General features: G+C 31.6%; 2 protein-coding genes across 2 annotated transcripts; one reads left to right on the top strand and one right to left on the bottom strand.

The window, feature by feature from the left end:
• Positions 1-1,557: 1,557 nt before the first annotated feature.
• LOC131645227 (uncharacterized) lies at positions 1,558-2,046 on the top strand. The gene is made up of 2 exons (XM_058915903.1): positions 1,558-1,638; positions 1,754-2,046. Exons 1-2 carry the CDS (start codon positions 1,578-1,580, stop codon positions 2,044-2,046), a joined length of 354 nt encoding a protein of 117 aa, XP_058771886.1. The 5' UTR covers positions 1,558-1,577.
• Positions 2,047-10,020: 7,974 nt separating this feature from the next.
• On the bottom strand, positions 10,021-11,318 carry LOC131599335 (uncharacterized). Its single transcript, XM_058871737.1, has 3 exons — positions 10,760-11,318; positions 10,501-10,659; positions 10,021-10,394 (listed from the first exon to the last, which is right to left on the bottom strand). Exons 1-3 carry the CDS (start codon positions 11,057-11,059, stop codon positions 10,128-10,130), a joined length of 726 nt encoding a protein of 241 aa, XP_058727720.1. The 5' UTR covers positions 11,060-11,318; the 3' UTR covers positions 10,021-10,127.
• Between the last annotated feature and the right edge of the window lie 8,255 nt (positions 11,319-19,573).

Raw genomic sequence — 19,573 nt, 5'->3', positions numbered from 1 at the left:
TTAATCCCAATTTCTCTAAATATAAAATTACTAAGGGTGTCTAACATCTTCCCTTAATCCAAATTTCTCAACTTACTTAAAAATATCTCTTAATTAGGTTTTTTTCCCATATTTTCCCTTATCCTTAGGATAGAATAAATATAGGTGGCGACTCTGTAATTTAGGTTATTAACTTAAAATTAAAAGTCGGTCGTAACACATTATATTGTTGATACATGTCTGGGTTTGTTTTGGGATGAAAAAGGAATTGTAGAATGCTATATTTGTAGTCTGCTATTGTCAAGTTTCGCTAAGCAAAAGTCAGCAGACTGAACCATATTGTGTTTTCACTGAAATCAACATATCTTGAGTTATACAACGCAAAACAGAGCACAGTCAGAAGCGTTGTAAAGATATTTTAATACTCCTTATGAATATGTTTAGATATCATTATTTTCGTTCATTTAGGACATGAAAAATGGATGTTTAATTTCATGATGTTGAATAAGCATAAAATTGGATCGGTCACCAAATCGGTGAGGTTATTGTGTCAAAATGAAAAGAAAAAAAAATCATTTATAAGGTAAAATAGGATTTCCAAAAAAAAATACCGGTCTGATAATATTTATAGTATTTTATTTTATTAAGAAAAAGAATAAATAAAAATGATAATTTTATCTATTTACCTATACAATATTGGTCATATTATAATTTAATTGAGTCAAAATGATAATATATATTAGGGTTAAAAATATTTTATCTCCGGCAACGCTAGTAAGTTTTTGTTTATCCCCTGTAATATTTTTTTTATTGTCCTTGTAATGTAAAGACTATGTCGATTTATCTCCTAATTGTAAAATTTACACTTGTAATGTGAACAAGTTTTGGCTTATCCCCTCTCCCAAATTAAGTGTTTAAATTGTAAGCTTCAAGGACAAAACAAAATAATTTTTACATTATAGTGGAGGAATAAAAGTAATAATATTATAGGATTAAATCAAAACTCGCTGACATTATACATTGTAATTGTAAAGCATATTTAACCCTATATATTAAAATTAAAATATTTCCACATCAAATTCTAAGGCAAAATTATTATACATTTAACATGACATTTTTTATATTAATTTTAATTTTAAAAAATTATAATAATAAACTTAACAAAAAGTAAAAGAATTTTCAATTATTAAAAACATTCTAGTGATCCAATTTTTATTATTTTTTTTAATTTCAAATTATTTATAAGGTAAAATGGGATTTCCAAAAAAAAAATAGTATATCATATATACTTTTACAAAATTATATGTATTATCTATTATTTTAAATACTTTAATTAATTATCTTATTGATAAAATTCAGGATATCAAACCTATAGGTTTATTTTTAAAAATCCTGTTTTACCTTATAAATAATTTTTATTCTTTTTTATTTTGACCAAATACACTCACCCATTCGATGACCGATCCGATTTTAAAAAACTAATAAAATAAGGATTTGGGAGTAATTTTTTTTGTTCCACTTGCTAGTATAAATAGTCTGACAATGCACACTTTTCTATCCCACAGACACTAATTTACATATTTACACTCAAATCTCAAATGGCTTCTATTCTCAATATTCTCTCCATCACTACTATCTTCCTTGCTCTAGCTTTTCAAGGTATGGTACCTTTCATATTTTCTAGCATGAATAATATCTTCGGTTAGAGTTTTTCTTAATTATTTGATTTATTATTTTAATTATTTTAATGTTTAATTCATGGTTGATATTGCAGCTTATGGGCAAACTTGTTCTTTGAGTAACATTCAAGTTTCAGAAACCAAAACAGAGACGGGGTACACCGTTAGGGTCACCAACAATTGTTCTTGCATGCAATCAAAAATTAAGTTCAGTTGTGTTGGATTTAAGCCCAGTCAACCCGTTGATCCAAATCTCTTAACTCAAGGTCAAGATTGTCTTCTCATCCATGGAAAACCACTTTTTTTGGCACAAGTTATCACTTTCACCTATGTTTCAGATACTAGGTTTTCATTTATTCCAAAATCTTCTGAAATTACATGTCATTAGGGTTTATAAGAATATATTTTATTAATAAAAAAAGTGTTTGTTGATTGATTTTCACATTAATAAGAATTGCTTCTTTTTATTTTTTTTCTTATTATCGTTCTCATTAATGTATTATTCACTAATAATTTACATTGATTCTATATCCAATTCATTCTTAACCAATATGCTAACTAATGAAACATAAAATCACAATTTTTACTTGGTCCAAAGGTGATTCACGTTGGACTTGAAAGGTTTGATCCTCCCCAACTGCGATCGAAAGAAGGTTGGACTTGGAAGGTTTGATCCTCCCCAACTGCAATTGAAAGAAGATTGGAACCACTTGATATCAGAACTAACCTCAAACTTGATTAAATTGGTGGAAAAAAATGACAATTGTTGAATATTATATAAGTGATCACCAAAACTAGCATCACAACAACAAAAATAAAAGAAACATTAATCAAAATTTATATATTCAACTAGACGATGACATGCGCGATGTGCGGAAATAATTTAATAAAAAGCTAGTGAATAATATTCTCATATATTTTTAATTTTTTTATCTTAAATATCTAGAAATTATAATTGATTAATATTTATGACTTTAAAATCTTAAAGCATACTCTTCTATTTATTTAACTTTATCTTTTGCTCATGATAAATAGAATTCCTGAAGTTTACAATTATACAATCTAAAATACAAATATTATCACCAATATATATTTTATCAAAAATATTTTTTTTTGTGGAGTAAATAGACTTTTATTATTATCAATCCAAAAAAACAGTTAAGTACACGCCGATCTGGAGATCCAGGCTACAAGACGGACAAAGCAATAACACATAAACATCATCATCTAACTAAGTCTCGCAGCACTTCCAGTAACATGAGGATTTAATTTTCTATGTGGAAGGCATCTCTGCACAATTCTTTCCTGTATGGCTTTAGTAATGTCAATTCTTTGCAGGATGTTATTGAAGACAGCCTCATTTCTACACAATCAGATTTGATAAACCGTCTCCGTCAATGTTACTTTGAGAATCTCCCTCCGTCAACCTTTCTTCCCCATTTCTTGAATCAACCAATTATGTTCCTGTGGCCATTGTCGAATGCTTCTATCATAGCCATTCCAATCCAACATCTCTTTACATATCATGTTTGTCCACCTGCAGTAAAAAAACAGATGGTCCAAGGTTTCGGTTTGATCACAAAAACAGCAAGTTAAGTCAGTAATGAATCCAAATCTTTCCAGCCTTTCCTTCGTGGGTAGTCTCCCTTTCAGGATTAGCCAAAGAATGAATTTTGATCTCGGTCTAGCACGGTTTTGGAAGAACATCTTCTTCCATGGTAAATCCACTCTCTCACCCCTTAACTCTTTATAAACGTTGGCAGCCTTAAAAATACCACACTGACTTGCCATGTTCCAAGCTTCACAATTCTGAATCAAATCTCGACACTTCAAAATTCTGTTTAACATCCATGATCGAGTTTTGGTTACTTGCCATTGCAAAATTGGTATAATAATAATAGAGAAATTGCAAAATTGCAAAATCTCGACACTTCAAAATGCTTTATTACATTAACAAGAAGGAGAACATGATGGAACTCAGGTATAATAATAGAGAAAATATGTATTGAATGCAACTGTATATTTGTTGAAAGTATTTTGGAGTACTTTTAGATTATCGTTTCCACAAGGATTATTGCGATATCACTGCCGTTCTATAGTTTATGTTGTTTTTGAGTTAAAGTTACTTTGGGTTTGGTTTAAGATCATTCAAAGATTTAGTAGCAAAGAGTAAAATTTAAGGAAGTTCTAAGTTTAAGAGAATGTATCAAGATTCGATACCTAACTTTGTATTGGTTTCTATTTCTATGATCCTTAATATTTATTTTAAATCAAAATAGAAATAAAAATCAATCTAGTCCATTAAAATCAACAAAATCAAAATTTAATGGTCGTGATTCATTGTTCTCATTTCTCATAATAACCAAGTGTTCTCACTTGAGTCGTCCCATATATATATATATATATATATATATATATATATATATATATATATATATATATATATATATATATATATATATATATATATATATGAACTTGTTAACGATCAATATAATTACGTATCGACGTCTATACCGTTTGTGTCCGCAACGATATAGCTAGATTTACCGTATTGTTTAACCGCTTATTTCTCCACCGCTTAAACAATACAAATAACATTTTATAAACCGATACAAAGTAAATATCAAACGTTAAATCCATGTCTGCAATTTATAGTTTGATAGATGATGAAATTAGGTCAAGGTACAGACATTGATGTCTCAAACATTTATACCATAGAAAAGCTTTAATAAACAAACTAAACCATCTATATTGATCATCACTTGTTCATACATAATATTCACAAGAAAAACATACAAAATTATAGGAAGATTACATCTTATCTTGATACAAAAGAGATTTAGCTATCCCTTGACATGGTAGCTTGCTCAACAAGGAAAGGATGGAGAATAACAAGCATCAACGGCGATTAATCGACGATCAAAGCTTTGAATCTTCACTTTATTAGTTGCTACAGTAAACAATGGTGTCTTGAGCTCTCAAAAGTTGGAATCCTCCACAAAATATCTGATTTGATCCTTAAATAGCATTTCTCTTTTCTGTCCAGGGCGCGTCGCGCCCTCCAGCGCGCTTCGCGCCAAGTCACTTGCAGATCAAACCGCCCAAGCGCGCAACGCGCGCTTTTCTCTGCTGGAAGCCTCTAAAATATATAAGACAGGGCGCGACGCTCCCTAATACTGTCCGACGCACGCAAAGCTCTGCCAGCCACACTTCAATCTTGGCCAAATGAAGCTCAAAGCTTCCAAAAATTGCCAAGACCTGCAAAATCATAACTAAAAAACATATTAACATGAAATAAAAGCTGAAATTATAAAACTACAAATAATTATATAAAACTAAAAGGAATTATACGAATACTTGATAAAATCGGTCGAAAGGTGCCACACACTAAACTAGAAATAAACACAATTTGACACCTAACAACTCTCCCCAACTTAAACTCTTGTTTGTCCTAAAAAAAACAATGATAAATTACCAGGAACACAAATATCAACAATGAATCAAACAAGCAAAAACAAGAACAATTGAATGGTTCAAATTCCAAAAGTACACAAAGATCAATCCTTACCAATTTTAATCAAAGTACCATGATCAAGATGTTAATCCTATATACACATTTTATGTCAGAAATTCCACAAGCAACAGAAGTTCAAGAATGAATCACACCTACACACTTCTCCTTTGAGAGAACAAAAATGGAGGATCCTAACACTCACCAGACAATGACGCAAACATCCAGAATTAATTATGAACTCATCTAAGTGTAATACGGTGAACAGAGTTTTTAGATTTGAGCAAACAATGTTGCGGTGAGAAAGAGTCGCCACCGACTTTTATTTTATCCAATTTTTGGGAAAGGCTAAAAGAACAGAAAAAGACCTTTTGAAAAGATTTTGCGTTCGGGGGGTAAGTTATACAAAGGGAAGGTGTAAAGCACCCTTTGTATCCATGGTTATCCATGGGCTCTTAATTTCTTAGCTCACTTTGTTTTCAAAATGTTTGAAGTGTCGTGTGTGAATAGTACAAAATTTGAGGAAGAACTTTAGCTTGTAAATAAGCGTAGTCTTTTTGAATTTGATTTGAAAAAAAGAGTGGGGAAAGAGTTTTGAATTTGATTTTGAAGAAGAGCAAGCAATTAAAAAGCAATTACCCTTAAGTTTAGAAAAAAATGTTCTTTTAGACTTTAATGGGTATAAATAACAGTCACCATTATCAGTAAACATATGATTCCCTAACATCACCATTATCACCATCATATACACACCAACCCTTTTTTACACAAAAAAAAAAAAAATGAAGAATGTTCATTAACATCATAAGTTTATCATGAACCATGCCTTCACAACACAAAATCATACCTGTAACAATCAAAACCCAAAACCCAACCATTTAAACCTCACCAAGCACAGCCGCAACAACAAGCAACACGGCCGACCGTCGCTGCAGCTCCGGCATCCTTCGATTTGAACCGACGCCGCCCACTGACGAGAGCCACCAACCACCAACGCAAGGCGTCACGGTTTGTTTCGATTGATCGTCTGTTATCCTTTTTGTTTATTTTTTCTTTGATCTAAGTTCTTGGCATTTGTTTTTATTGGAGTTTTAAGCATTTGTTTTGGTTTGAGAAACAAAAGAAAGATGAAGGTCTCTTATGTTCACCGGAAGAAAAGAGTGGTGTGTGGTTCATGTTTTGATTTGATACCACATATAACTATCACTGAGAAGCACTTGTTATATTTGTGTTCATGCAAGTATTTTTCACTATCACTTTGCTTCTTAATTCTTTAATTATTTTATTATTATACAATTGCATCTCCACTTGTCATCACTATACTGGTTGGAAAATGTTTGAAAAGTCAAAGTTTTATTATGTTTCTTTTTTGTCATCATCATTTCTTCTCACAAAATTAGTGGTAGAAATTAGGCATGGCAACGGGGCGGGTCGGGTTTTTACCTCCCCAAACCCAAACTCGAATCCGTAATCAATCTCCGTTATCCGCCCCAAACTCAAATGGGGATGGAGAATTAAAACCCAAACCCGTCTTTAACGGTTCGGGTTGGATTCGGGTATCCCCGCCCCGCGACCCTGTATTTTGTAAAATCAATTTTTTTAATAAAAATATTTACTTTTTCAAAAAATAAAATTACATTATAAATAACAAAATAAAACAATCTCAAAAAATTTCATACATATATTTCAAATATTTAAAATAATAAATACAAATCAAATTATTAAAACATTAGCCACATATTTAATAATATAAATTATGAAATATAAATAATAATGTACATATTGAAATAAACGGGGCGGGTTCAGGGACGGGTTGGGGTGGGTACTAGTGTCCCCATTACCCGACTCATCCCCGTGTTTTCTAATCCAAACCCAGACAAAGCGGGTTTTCCCCGTCAACTTCGGGGCGGGTTCGGGTGGATACCCGTGGGTCTGGGTTTTATTGCCATGTCTAGTAGACGTGTTACAGGAGGGACACCTCCTTTTACTGTAACTTAGTTTTTTTAATTAGTTTTTTATTTGTTATGATTAAATTAATTAAGTTTAAATTATTTGAATTTAGTTTTGAAATGAGTCTTAAGCCCATATCTTATTCTAACAGCACTATCCCATTCACTCATACACCCGACCCTTGCTTTCTAATTAATTAAATAATTAATTTAATTCTAATTATTTTCTCGAATAATACGACGAGTGAACGACAATTTCACTATGTCTTTGAGTTGGTCGACTCTCCATGTCGTACCGACCAAATATCCTAAAACACGATTAAAATTCAAAATACAATTATTCTAATTCAACTAAAACACTAATTATTAAAACACATAAAATTGCGAACTACGATTTACTAAAGCACCACAACAAATCAAATACAAATAAATGTGTATAATCCCATAAAAAACACCAACAAATCTTTCGAACTACGTTGACTCTGAGGTTTGAGATTTTATTCTCTACCCTACTATTACTATAATTTTTATAAACCTTAAGGAAGGATTAAGGGTAACATCTTCCCTTAATCCTAATTTCTCAACTTAAGGAAGGATTAAGGGTGCCTAACATCTTTCCTTAATCCTAATTTCTCAACTTACCTAGAAATATCTCTTAATTAGGTTTTCACCCATATTTTCCCTTATCCTTAGGATAGAATAAATATATGTGGCGACTCTGTAATTTAGGTTTTTAACTTAAAATTAAAAGCCGGTCGTAACACAACATATTGTTGATACATGTCTGGGTTTGTTTTGGGATGAAAAAGGGATTGTAGAATGCTATATTTGTAGTCTGCTACTGTCAAGTTTCGCTTAGCGAACTATGTTTCGCTAAGCAAAAGTCAGCAGACTGAACCACATTGTGTTTCCAATGAAATCAACATATCTTGAGTTATACAACTCAAAACAGAGCGCAGTCAGAAGCGTTGTAAAGATATTTTAATACTCCTTATGAATATGTTTAGATATCATTATTTTCGTTCATTTAAGACATAAAAAATGGATGTTTAATTTCATGATGTTGAATAAGCATAAAATTGGATCGGTCACCAAATCGGTGAGGTTATTGTGTCAAAATGAAAAGAAAAAAAAATCATTTATAAGGTAAAATAGGATTTCCAAAAAAAATACATGTCCAATAATATTTATAGTATTTTATTTTATTAAGGAAAAGAATAAATAAAAAATGATAATTTTATCTATTTACCTATACAATATTGGTCATATTATAATTTAATTGATGGTCAAAATGATAATATATATTAAGGTTAAAAATATTTTATCTCCTGCAACGCGAGTAAGTTTTTGTTTATCCCCTGTAATATTTTTTCACCATTATCACCATCATATACACACCAATATTAGTTGGTCCAAAGGTGATTCACGTTGGACTTAGAAGGTTAGATCCTCTCCAACTGCGATTGAAAGAAGATTGGAACCACTTGATATCAGAATTAACCTCAAACTTGATTAAATTGATGGTGAAAAAAATGACAATTATTAAATATTATATAAATGATCACCAAAACTAGCATCACAACAACAAAAAACAAAAGAAGCATTAATCAATAATCAAAATTTATATATTCAACTAGAAGATGACACGCGCGATGCGCCGGCAGAATTTTAAAAAAAAAAAAGCTAGTGGATAATATTCTCATATATTTTTAATTTTTTTATCTTAAATATCTAGAAATTATAATTGGTTAATATTATAATATTTATTACTTTAAAATCTTAAAGCATGCTCTTGTATTTGTTTAATTTTATCTTTTGCTCATGATACCTAGAATTCTTGAAGTTTAAAATTATACTATCTAAAATACAGATATTATCACCAATATATTTTATCATAAATATTATGATGGTGTATATATATATATATATATATATATATATATATATATATATATATATATATATATATATATATATATATATATATATATATATATATATATATATATATATATATATATATATATATATATTCTCAACTACATGCACTTAGTCATCAGGTTATTGCAAATATTTAATTAGTTTAGTTAGACACTTTTATAAATTGTTATTTTATTTATTTATTTATTGAAAATATTGTTTCCACCACACCAATCTTTGGATTGCAATTTTTTCATTCTCTTTAAGAGCATCTCCAATGGTGGTATGTCATAGTAGAGTTGCATTGTAATGCAACTAGTAAAAAATTGTGGTACTCAATCAAATTAATTTATGAGGTAAAATTTGTGAGACTCATTTAAATTACACTAATAAAATAAATATTAAATAAATTATTTTGAGATGATAAGGCTGGTAGGACCCATAAAAAACTCCAAAATGGATTGTACAATTGGAGATGGTCTAACTTTTACTTTTTAAGTACAACCATCCACTCGCCCACTCTATTAATGCAAAAATTTAATTAATAAAGGGACTTAGTTACACTTTTTTTTTTTTATCAATTACTATTGTCCTCTATTTTTTTTAGAAGATTTTCTTTCTAGTACACCAATCTTTGATCTAATTATATTTTGTTATTTTTTATTATAAGATATACATATTTTTTAACATTGTATTTATACAAAATAATTAATTAACAAATTTTAAACTTACAATTTTAAATTTAGATTACTCAACAAAAATATTTGATTTTTTTATTTTATATTTTTTATTGGAAAAATATTCATTTTAATTCTTTAACTATAAATAATCTTAAGTTCATATTGGTCCCTAAATTATAATTCCTGTCACATTGTTTTTCTACTTTTCTTGATATGCTATTTTTTTTAAGACACGCCACATCAAAGAAACAGAGACCAAAGGCTTTCAGCTTCGTCGTATCGCAATACTAAAATTGATATTTCCCTCAATTAATCCATTTATTATCTATAAATATATAAGTAAATGATATCAATGTGCAAGCTTGATTACACTGATTCCCTCGCCCTTTGCAACTTTACAAAGTGTTCACTTTTCAGCTTCACTTGGACATGCTTGTGCTAATTTTCTAAGGTTTTCAATGATCATAACAAGTTTAGTGTTAAATCTATTGACAAAACACTTAGGCAACCACCCTGCAGGATCTAACTGAACAACATAAGTAACAGCACATGAATTATCTTGAAGCTTCTCCACTACCCAACCTGATTGTAGCAATAATCCTCTTATTGCATTATTTTGCTTTGGATGTAACCCTGCAGCTATTTCCTTTGGCAGTGAAGCTACTGCTACAACCTACAAAAGTAACCAGGTTACATTAATTTTGTTCAATGATTTCATTTTAAGTTAAGATTTTGGTTTTTGAAATTATTCGCATTAACTAACTAACTAACTAACTAACCACAGTGCCGTCTTCCATTGTTTCGCGTCGCTCATAGACGATGAACTCTCTATTCCTGAAGAGAGGCTTTGAGTTATCTCCAAACCTAAGACGAATTATGCTTAGATTCTCTTCGATTTCTTTTATGTACTTTGCTTCCACCAAATCAGAATCCCATTGCTAGAAGATCACAACATAAGAAAAACATAAGAAAACAGAAAGTACTTTATATTTGTTGTATGATTACATTACACGAGAGAAAACGGTATTTAGTCGGTACCTTTGCAGCATCGATGGCGTTAGCCACTGTGATGAACTGTTGAGGAGAGACGGATCTAAGCACCCAACGGCTACGAAAAGTGTGAAATGAACCTGACATGCGTTTCGATATCTCAACGCCATTGTCAAGAGTCACCACTTTCCATCCATCATTGTTGCCATTGTTTCCTGATCTGTTCGTGTCGGAAGCTGCTAATAACTCTTGTATGCAGCTTTCACTCGCAAACTGCACATACCTTCTAAGCGAGTCCTCGCTAATTGACCAGGACCGGCTGCAAGGTACAGTTCTAGTTCTGCTCATTGTGACTTCTATTGATTTGTTTTCTTTAAGACATTAAGGTTTAAAACTATTGATAAGTGAAAGACATATATATACACAAAAAGTGGCAATGTCATGTGATGATGCTTAGTTTAAAAGAGAAGAGAAAAAACAAAAGAAAAATGAAGTGCTGCACATGCAATGCCAGAAGAACCTTACATGATTAGAACAATAGGCTTCTCTCTCTCTTGAGATAAAATTAAAGATAGATACTTTTATTCCAGCCAGAAAAGCAGTGAGATAAAGGGTTGAAAATTTCATGCACATGGAGTGTTGGAGAAGAAAAATAAAAGAAATAAATACACTTAATAATAATAGTACTTAGCAATGTTTGTGTAGAGAATAAAATTAGAGGTTCAACTACCATAATGTGTAATTAGGCCAAAAGATTGGAATTTTCAACTACCACAATATGCATAAAGTTAGTATATATTCTTGCTAATTTAAGTGTACTATATTGAATATTTGAACCGTATAAAGTATGGTTATATACTTATAAAAATAAAAGTAGCATTATTCTTTAATATTGGTATCGAAAAAATTGGAAGTGATTTGGAATGTGAGGTCCCAGTCATGTGCTATGGTAACAGCAAGGCAAGAAGAACTGGTCCCTGTGATGTGTATTTATTTGATTGAGATTGTCCTTAACGTAACGTTAGGTTTGTAGTACCAAGAACTAACTTCCCATTCTATTTCATCATTATACATATACAATGTACTGTATTTTTGTACAGTTTTTGGTATTTTATTTATTCTGTTACTAATAATTATACTACTACATGCATGCTGTGATCAGAGTTCTGTTGAATTTCACATGGTGGAAGTATGTGGATTATGGAGTGCTTGTTGTTATTATTGTTTTGGAAATATATAAATGACATTTAAAATGATTGTTACAAGTATGATGATGAGGGCAAGGAATTTTATCAAACCATCTAAATTTAGTATATATATTCATTATTGCTTTCCATTTATCAAATTTTCAATTAAAGTAGTAATGATTAGTTTTTCTTAAGTGAAAAACTAGTTTGCTTTTGCAACTAGTGTGAAGATCAAGAAAGTTACGAGTAATATACTTTTGTATAGATTTTTAGTGTCTTTAAAGTTTGTTCAGACAACTTACTATAGCATATTGTGCGAAGAAAAATGTTATTTTACAAATTCTTACACCTATATTCTATTTTATTGTACACAAATACGAACAGGAACATTTACAATTTTAATTTTTCTTTATTTTTTTCCCTTTAAAATAATTTTGATTAATTGTGTGTAAAAATTTAGTTAATACATATTAATGTGTTTTGGATTTTTTTTTAAAATAATCATGTATTAAAAAAAATTACACAAATAATCATGTTTCAGAAAAAATTACGCAAATAATCAGGTTTCATAAACCTTTTAGACCAAGGCGCCATCTGAGATGACTTGTTCTCTTTTATTTAGCCCTAGGCGCCATCTGACATGGCACATTCAGTACTACCAAGTCATGTCATATGGCGCCTCCATTCACTTTTTAGGAGGAGGTGTCATCTCATATGCCTCCTCCTTGTATATGTATTTTCTATAAATAATAACCCCTCTTTCTCCATCATTCTTCACACTTTCTCACTAGATCTTCTAATTTCCTTCCAAATTTTATCAACATGGCTTCTGAGACTTTCACAAGAGATGAGTATGTATTTTTCTCGGTCGTCAAATCGCCGATTAAAATAAAATTTTGGAACATCCATTCCAAGGAGCGCTTTAAGAGAGAGTTGAAATGCTGGTTAGACGAGGACATCCCAACGGACGAAGAAATTAGAAGAATCCAGAGAAGAAGAACCGCCACCTCACTTACAACTGGAACGTCTCGCACTTGGTTGGAGGAAGTTGAAAGAGACAGAGACGTAATGATGATGATGCACGGTTCTGATGACATTGTTTTGGTGCTTGTAATTTCTTAGATATTTTATCGTGTTGTTGCATACAAATTTCAATTCGTTGAACCACTAGCACGAGTGAGACAATTTTTTTATTGTGTCCTAATTGACGACATAAACCACACTCTCTTTCTAACTTGTCAAGCTCGTCCATTTCAATGTGATACGCTTGCTTTTGGGACGACCCTTTTTATTTCTCCGCATTTGGTCGTGGTGCCAAACAATTTCCCCCTCGTACGCAGGCCAATAATCCTCTTTTGCTACCACTGCAAAGTCATTTTTCTATACGTGGAGAAAGGTCCCGGACTTGTAAATGGGAGACAGAAGTGTTAATGCATCTAAGTGATAATGGGCACATGCTGCAATGACATGGGAGCAAGGCATACGAAATGCTTGAAACTTTCCGCAATCGCACCCAACACGCAACAACCTCCCATCAAACACAACGGTGACGGAGATCCACAAGCACCCAACCCAAAAGCCAATATCAAAATCAGTACACCCACATGCCCCACACACAACCACAATACCAAGAACAAACACAATACTTTTGCCGATGTAGGCCCTTCATCATCTCACTATAGCCCAGACATGGGCATACATGAACAATATTCCCCAACCGACCCCACATACAGTCAACCATAACACCGTACTAGCCAACAAACATATATGTACCAAACTCCACAAAATCCAATTTCAACTTATCCCACTTTTTCGGATGAGCAATGTTATCGAGTTCGCATCGACCCCACCCCCCACCGATGCGACCAAACTTTGACAACTTGGGTCAACGATTATTTGCAAGCGGTACTTTGGAAGATTTTGATCTGACGGATTACATAGACGCTGGACGCATTGATTTCACGAGGCCCTCGACCCAACCACAACAAGAAGGTCCTAGAGTGCACCAACGAACTAGGCGATCTTGCAATAGTCATTTTTTAAATTCGAACGACTATTAAATTCTATGTAACTTTATTTCTATGATGTAATCATTTTATATTAATGAAAATCGTTGTCTCATTTCTACATTGTCATTTATTAAAAAAAACTAAAAAAAAGAATTGCACTGAGGCGCCATCTGAGATGGCTTAGTGCAGAACAGATGCACGCAGGAGCCATCTCACATGGCGCCTACCTATAAATGCTACAAGGGGGCGCCATCTCACATGGCTAATGCACTTAAGTCATTTCTGAAACCTGGCTATTTACGTCATTTTCCGAAACATGGTTATTTGCGTAATATTTTTTTAATACATGGTTATTTTTAATTAAAAAAATCGTCTTTTGGCATTACTCTACATCTGTGACATTTGTCCCGAAACCAACGTTCAACTTGTGTTAAGTATAAAGCAACTGAGGAAATTGACTAATTGAGTGTAATAAGTTTGTTAATATAGATCATAATTTTGTTATTTATTGTCCAAACATTTTAATAGAGTGGAAATATTGGTTAAGATATTTTATAATTTAACATTTTAAAATAATTAATGTTATATTTTTTATTGGTTAATAAAATATAAAAAATATCAATAAATTATAAAACAATAAGTGGTTAACAAGCTACATTTTTGTGCTTAATTCAATAATAAAATTAATTAATAACACAATTTTATATTGTGTCATAAAATAATTTTAAATAATAATTTTAAATAATAATTTTTATAATAACAATTTTTGTTTAAAAAATTTTAAAAACAAAAACATTAATCTCCATATTTGGTTTAAGTATTGGAGTATTTTTTTAGTATAAAAGTAGCATTGCAGTTGTGAGAATAATTTCATGTGATTTTTTTTCTAATATCCAATTTAATAGGGAGTTTATTTAAATTTATATTTAATAAAAGAAAAACAATAGATGATTAATTATTTATTTTGGTCCCTCTATTAGTCGACCATTAAAAGTACAGATGTACAAGTACAATAATAGTATAACATACTTAAATCTGAACAATTATTATTTATAAAAATAGTATTAATAATAGCATATTGAAAAAATATTAATAATAGCATATTGAAAATTCAACTTGCATGATTTTTGAGATGATTTTATATAAATTTGGGCTTCCAGGTGTCCTATTACCGACATGGCACACATTTTTCCAATAAATTTTTTTAAACAATGTTTATTTATGATAAAGCATATCATAAGATTTCTTTTCACCAAACCAATCATTACCATAAACAAATCCAACAAAGCAAAAACAGAAAGAAAGGAGAAAGTGAAGAATTTTAAGTTAAATCGTTCATAATGCAATGGGATATGATAAGATAACTCTCATTAACATGATCCACCTAAGAATAATACTCATTAGGAAAAAGGAGATAACTTTTGCACATCTTGCTTTAAACCCAGAAACCGAAAGTATAGTCAAATTTCACTAACTTGAAACGGTGAAAAAGTACTCCTTTCATCGAATTATAATGTCTCAATGAGTTATAGAGAAGTTTTTGGAGAAAAGACAAGTGTTATAGAGAGTTTGAAGTGTTTTGAACATATAAAAAATAATGGACTAGGGTCCGTTTGTTTCAATTTTAAAAAAATAGGTATTTTTTTATATTTTTTAAAATAGATTTTACAAAACAGTTTTTTAAAATATTATAAATTTTTTATTTTAATTTTTTTAAATTGAAACATTATTTTTGATATTCAACTAGTAACAAACATGTACGTTCGTACGAGTTCTGGTACGGGACGTGCATTTGTTTCAGATTTATATTTTTTAATAGAAAAATGTATGGTATCTGTGAAAAAATAATAATTGAATATATAGAAAAATGTCACACTTTATTGAAGACCAAAACATAGTTGATATCACACTTTTTTTTTTCAAAAAGTGATATTTCAAAAATAATTTTTATGAAAATCTATTTGAAATAGCTTCAAACTTAAGTGATTTTTTGAAATTTTGATATCCAAAAAAAAAAATCAATAAAAAGATGAAATACCTAAAATAACATTTTAAGAATAACTATTTAAACAAAATTTTAATTTGAAACTTTTATGAAAAGTTTCTTTGTAAATTTTTTTTACACAATTTTGTAACACTGTACAAATCATTTTTAAAAAAACCAAAACAAACGGGCTCTAAAGGTAATAATAGCTATTTCCAAACAGACCAAATAATAGATTTGTAAAAGTGGTGTATTAATTAAGAGTAGAAAGGTGCCTAAACCAAGGGATTAACTTGGCAACATGAAAAAGATTGTCTATACCAAGGAATTTACTAGGTGAAATAGTTTACCTCAGCCACATGACTTATAAGGCGGAATGAATAAAGTTTACCTCAACCGAGGGATTTATAAGGTAAATGGAAATGGTTTGTCTCAGCCAAGGGACTTACGAGACAAGATAAACCTATTTTACCTTAACCAAGGGACTTATGAGGTAAATAGGAAAGGGATTGCCTCAACCAATGGACTTACAAGGTAGGATGGGCCTATTTTACCTTATCAAAAGGACTTATAAGGTAAATAAGAAAGGAATTGCCTCCACCAATGGACTTACAAAGTAGGATGGACCAGATAATGTAAAGATTTGTAAAAGACTCGATGAAGAAAGGCAAATTCGACACAGATGGGTATTGGAAAGTGATAGTCAACACAAACGCGTGTTGGAAAGTAATTGTCAACACGGACGAGTGTTATAAAATAGAAGTCAACACGGATGAGCATTGTCAACACGGACGAGTGTTGGTAAAAGATAAACAACACAAACAAGTGTTGAAAAGTAATAGTCAACATGGACGAGTGTTGAAAATAGAGGTCAACACGGACGAGTGTTGTCAACACAGACGAGTGTAGGTAAAATATATCAACACGGACGAATGTTGGGAAAGAGCTCAACACAGACGAGTGTTTTCAACACAGAAGAGTGTTAAGAAAGAGGTCAACATAGACGACTGTTGTCAACACGAATAAGTGTTGGTAAAAGAGGTCAACACAGACGAGTGTTGGAAAATATGCCAACACGGACGCATGTTTGTAAAAGAGATCAACACAGATGAGTGTTGGACAATAGGTCAACACGAACGAGTGTTGGTAAAAGAGAAACAACACGGATGGGTGTCTGAAAGACATCAACATGGTCGAGTGTTGAAAAAATAAAGGTCAACACGAATGAGTGTTGTTAACACAAACGAGTGTTGTGAACATGGACGAATGTTGATAAAAATAGGTCAACAAAGTGAACAAGATAGAGTAATTGGGGGTATGTGAGGCTGGTCACACTTTGCAAGGCTGCTTACTGTCATACCCCAAATTTGTCCTACCATCTCAATTCTAACTGGCTTAGGCTTCTCATGTCAATTGCATCACACATAGGTCATCATCATATCATACATTCATTTAACCAATGATTTAGCATGGGATCAAGGTTCTTGAAGAGTTAGGGTTTCTTCATTACTTCAAGGCTCTAATATTAATTCAAGCTTGTTGTGAATGGTTCCTTCATCAATCATGATTGGTGGAGTTGAGGTTCTGATACATTGGTTATTATGGATTTCTTCTGCACCAAAATGCAAAGTCATCTTCATCAAGATTATTAAGGGCGGTTGGATTACGATTATCATCTGTTGTGTTAAGAATGCTATGAGCTAAGTGTTGTTAAATCTCAATATCTTAAGCTCTTCTTCATCAATGTGCTAGATTGAACTTGTTAGAGGTCATCGACTGAGGTTCATTTGTATGGGGGGTTTCATATCAAGGATATCTTTATGATCATATTCCTTAATCTACTTCACACCACTTTCAAAAATTCTCGAGTTTATTGAAGTTGATTCAAGGTCATCACCTCTCAAGGTTCAAGGGATCAAATATTCAAAAGAAAATACTAAATTCATGCGCACCACGGCTCATTCCAAATTCAAGAATCAAATTCAAGTTCAAACTTTAATGTACATATCCAAAAATCAAATGGTCTAGTTCACGGTTTGCAAAATAAAGGATGTAAGGCTCGAATTTTGAATTTAACCCATCCTATTCTTATTGATGATCTCCAGTCCTAAGTTCAATTAACTCAACAATCGCATTCAGTCTGTAAGAGAATTTTGGTAACAATGATGATGGAGGAAAATGTAATGGTTCAAGCACATCTAAAATTCTTGAGATGGGAGTTGCAAGTTTGTTTCCATTTTTCTTTTCATTTTTGTTTTGAATCCCTATTTTTATATGGACCGATTCTTTTGAATTCTAAATGTGCGGTCCACCGGGACGCCCTAACTTTTGCCTAAGTCAACTTTTTATAGATGTTTGACTTCTTTTTGTTTTGACTTAGCGAGCTTTTTTGGGAACAATTCTTAAGATTTTGCTTTTGATTCGTGAAGGTTGTGATTGCCATGTAGTTATTTTGAGCTTTATTTTTGTTGCTTCCTCGATGTTAGATGATGTTGTTAGTTCCTATATTTTAGGATTGGCTTAATTTTTATAAAACAAATAATAACAACAATAGTGTAGTGTAAAAACATGCCAAGAAGAACAGGTACAACAAAGAGTCCCACTAGAATGCTAGAATATATTATGTTGAACTACTTCAACATCTGGAACAACATGTCACATGGGATGTCACGACATCATGCCTAAGCTGAAGTGAAGAGTTTTAGTTAAGTCAGTTACAATTTAACTACTACAAAAGAGTGCAGAATATTCTTGAATATTGTGCAGATCATATATGGCGTGATCTATTTAAGAGGTCCACAGAATCAAGAAGAATATTGAAGAATAAAGACTTTCTATAATTGGAGACAATTTAGAAAGATTTGATTGAAGACCTATTTTTTAGCAAAAGATTTTATTGATTTGTAACAGCAAATATGCTGCGATTAGAAGCCCAAATCCAGTTGGGAATAGGTTATAAATAGAAGCATTGTAACCTAAGTTTAATAGGACAACCGAGTACTTCAAGATGTAATCATTAGGGTTTGTCGAGGTAAACCTTCCGGGTTGTGGGAATATTACCATATGAACCTCGAAGCCTGTAGGTAAGAGGTGTAATGCTCTTGAAGGAAGCTTTAAATTAACTTCAAGTTTAGTATGATAAATAATGTAATCAATATTAGGAGAGTGATTAAGTCGTTGCTACAACTCTTGGGACTAGAGAACTGTACAACATCACCGCGGTGTTAGGAAGTGAGATGGAGATATTCCATATCTAGAGGGGATCTAGGTAGAAGGATCATTGGCTAGTGATTAAGTGAGAAGTTGTAAACTGTGATTGTTTAGCTTCAAATTGATGTTGCTGATAGTGAACTTCATTCCTGGCTTGGTTGCCCCTAGAGTAGGTGTGTTTGTCACTGAATTGGGTTAACAATTCTAGTGTTGTTTATTATTGTTTTCAGTCTGCTATGTTTATACCTTGTTGCGCTAAATGTTGTATCAGATGTTTAGACATATCATTTGAAGTCTGACCTACCAGAATTTCAGATGTATGCAAGGTGGAGGATGTGCTTAAACATCTTGCCGAGGTGATTAGAAGAACCGATTCTCTTGAGATTAGAATGCATCATTGAATTGATTGAAAGACTAATCGTCCCCTGGTTATGATTAAGGTTTTTTCGAATAATAGAAAGAACAACGACTT

Source organism: Vicia villosa, linkage group LG1 (assembly GCF_029867415.1).
Source record: "Vicia villosa cultivar HV-30 ecotype Madison, WI linkage group LG1, Vvil1.0, whole genome shotgun sequence".
Lineage (NCBI taxonomy): Eukaryota > Viridiplantae > Streptophyta > Magnoliopsida > Fabales > Fabaceae > Vicia > Vicia villosa.
Note: the sequence above shows the minus strand (reverse complement) of the source record. Positions and strands in the feature narration are given on the sequence as shown.

What these genes read in the sequence shown, in the direction of transcription:
- LOC131599335 (XM_058871737.1), bottom strand. Translation starts at nt 11,059, where the DNA reads ATGAGCAGAACTAGAACTGTACCTTGCAGCCGGTCCTGGTCAATTAGC. An exon ending in ACGCCATCGATGCTGCAAAG is followed by an intron (nt 10,660 to 10,759) that starts GTACCGACTAAA and finishes GTGATCTTCTAG; the next exon opens with CAATGGGATTCTGATTTGGT. An exon ending in CAATGGAAGACGGCACTGTG is followed by an intron (nt 10,395 to 10,500) that starts GTTAGTTAGTTA and finishes TTACTTTTGTAG; the next exon opens with GTTGTAGCAGTAGCTTCACT.
- LOC131645227 (XM_058915903.1), top strand. Translation starts at nt 1,578, where the DNA reads ATGGCTTCTATTCTCAATATTCTCTCCATCACTACTATCTTCCTTGCT. An exon ending in CCTTGCTCTAGCTTTTCAAG is followed by an intron (nt 1,639 to 1,753) that starts GTATGGTACCTT and finishes TTGATATTGCAG; the next exon opens with CTTATGGGCAAACTTGTTCT.